The following is a 1329-nucleotide window of genomic DNA, read 5'->3' on the forward strand; positions in this document are numbered from 1 at the left end:
GGTTTTGTACAGTTTTTGAGAAAAACCATTTATATGAAATGGTTTGCTGTTGGATGGAAATAGGCAGCCCATTTAGTAGCCACTTTCCAGCGTGAATGGGTCAATTGTAATGCATATTAGCATGTGTCAGTGGAGGGGGCTGCGTACCATGCTTGCAAAACAAAGACCGGCACAAAGACGCCTGCCCTCACGGACAGGATGTTCTCTGCAGCTCCATATCTCTCTGCAGTGCCACATGAGAATGAGAATGCACACAGATCCATGCATGTGCCCGGCTGTACTGAAGGTTGACATGTCTCTGCAGTCAACTCAGTATTTTTTGACACATGAGTAGTGCGAGCAGAGGTGGATATGTGAAAGCTACAGATTCATTTTTCAAGATTTGAAAATGGGTGTGACGTGTTTTTTATTATGTTGTTTTGAGGGTCCTTTTTGCCTTTAGACTAAGCAGAGTCACCAGAATAGAAAAGGCTCAAAACTTTCCCACAGGAATAATAAAACATTTTCATTATAACTTATTTTCATTAGTTTACTGCACCTAACTGGTACATTTGAATGTTTCACTCCATGTTATTATTAGCTGCATTTCATTTATACATACGTGTAATTAGCTTCAATTAGGCTGTTTGTTTAATTCCAAAAATTTATACCAGCCATAAACTTTTATCTTTTATCGTCATGGCGCAAAATGCAATGTTGGCACCTTAAAGGGTTTTTTGTTTGTTTGTTTTGTTTTTACCGTCAACGTTCTCCCTGTCGCTGATGTGCTGCAGGTTGCATCCCGTCTCCTCCCTACTCATATCCGACTCCTGGTGGTACGACTCCAGCCTCGAGTGGGCATTTCTGCGGAGCTTGGGGCTCCCAGACACGCAGCAAGAGGTCGTGCTCCCCATCTTTACCCGTTCACTGCGCGTACAGGCAGGAGCTGTGCATATAATCTATCCTTTCCGTTTGAAACGGAAGCTGAAACGACCCCACCGAGCCGGTGAGCGTAGATCACGAGAGCGCACTTGAAGCATCCATCGTAGCGCCCACAGATGCTGTCAGTCTTTGGTGTCCACGGTGAGGCTGTCACGGGAGATAAAGATGACACTTCTCTAGAAGCCAGAGTAAATAACGGGCCGACCTACCACCGCTACCACAGGAATAGTACAACCCGGTGTATCCCGTGCAGCACCGCTGATGATGTGAGCGACGACGGGCGCACGGTGATGTGTGGATCGGTGTTGAGGCTGGCTGTCAGCGCGATACAGCGACGGGGAGGGTGTAAATCCCGAGAAAAGGTTCCGGTTCAAGTGGGTGGATACAAATGAGACAGCAAAGAGAGAG

At 46.5% G+C, this 1329-nt stretch overlaps 1 protein-coding gene across 1 annotated transcript in view; it reads right to left on the bottom strand.

Annotated features, from left to right (window-relative positions):
• LOC102214430 (cyclin-Y-like) overlaps nucleotides 1-1252 on the bottom strand; it is a 19151-nt gene extending 17899 nt beyond the window's left edge. The window contains exon 1 of the mRNA XM_005740767.1: nucleotides 740-1252. Within this exon, the coding sequence (XP_005740824.1) occupies nucleotides 740-893 (154 nt within the window). The 5' untranslated portion in view covers nucleotides 894-1252. The remainder of the gene's footprint in view (nucleotides 1-739) is intronic.
• Between the last annotated feature and the right edge of the window lie 77 nt (nucleotides 1253-1329).

Source organism: Pundamilia nyererei, unplaced genomic scaffold (genome assembly GCF_000239375.1).
Source record: "Pundamilia nyererei isolate P.nyererei 1_Seehausen unplaced genomic scaffold, PunNye1.0 scaffold00103, whole genome shotgun sequence".
Classification (NCBI taxonomy): domain Eukaryota; kingdom Metazoa; phylum Chordata; class Actinopteri; order Cichliformes; family Cichlidae; genus Pundamilia; species Pundamilia nyererei.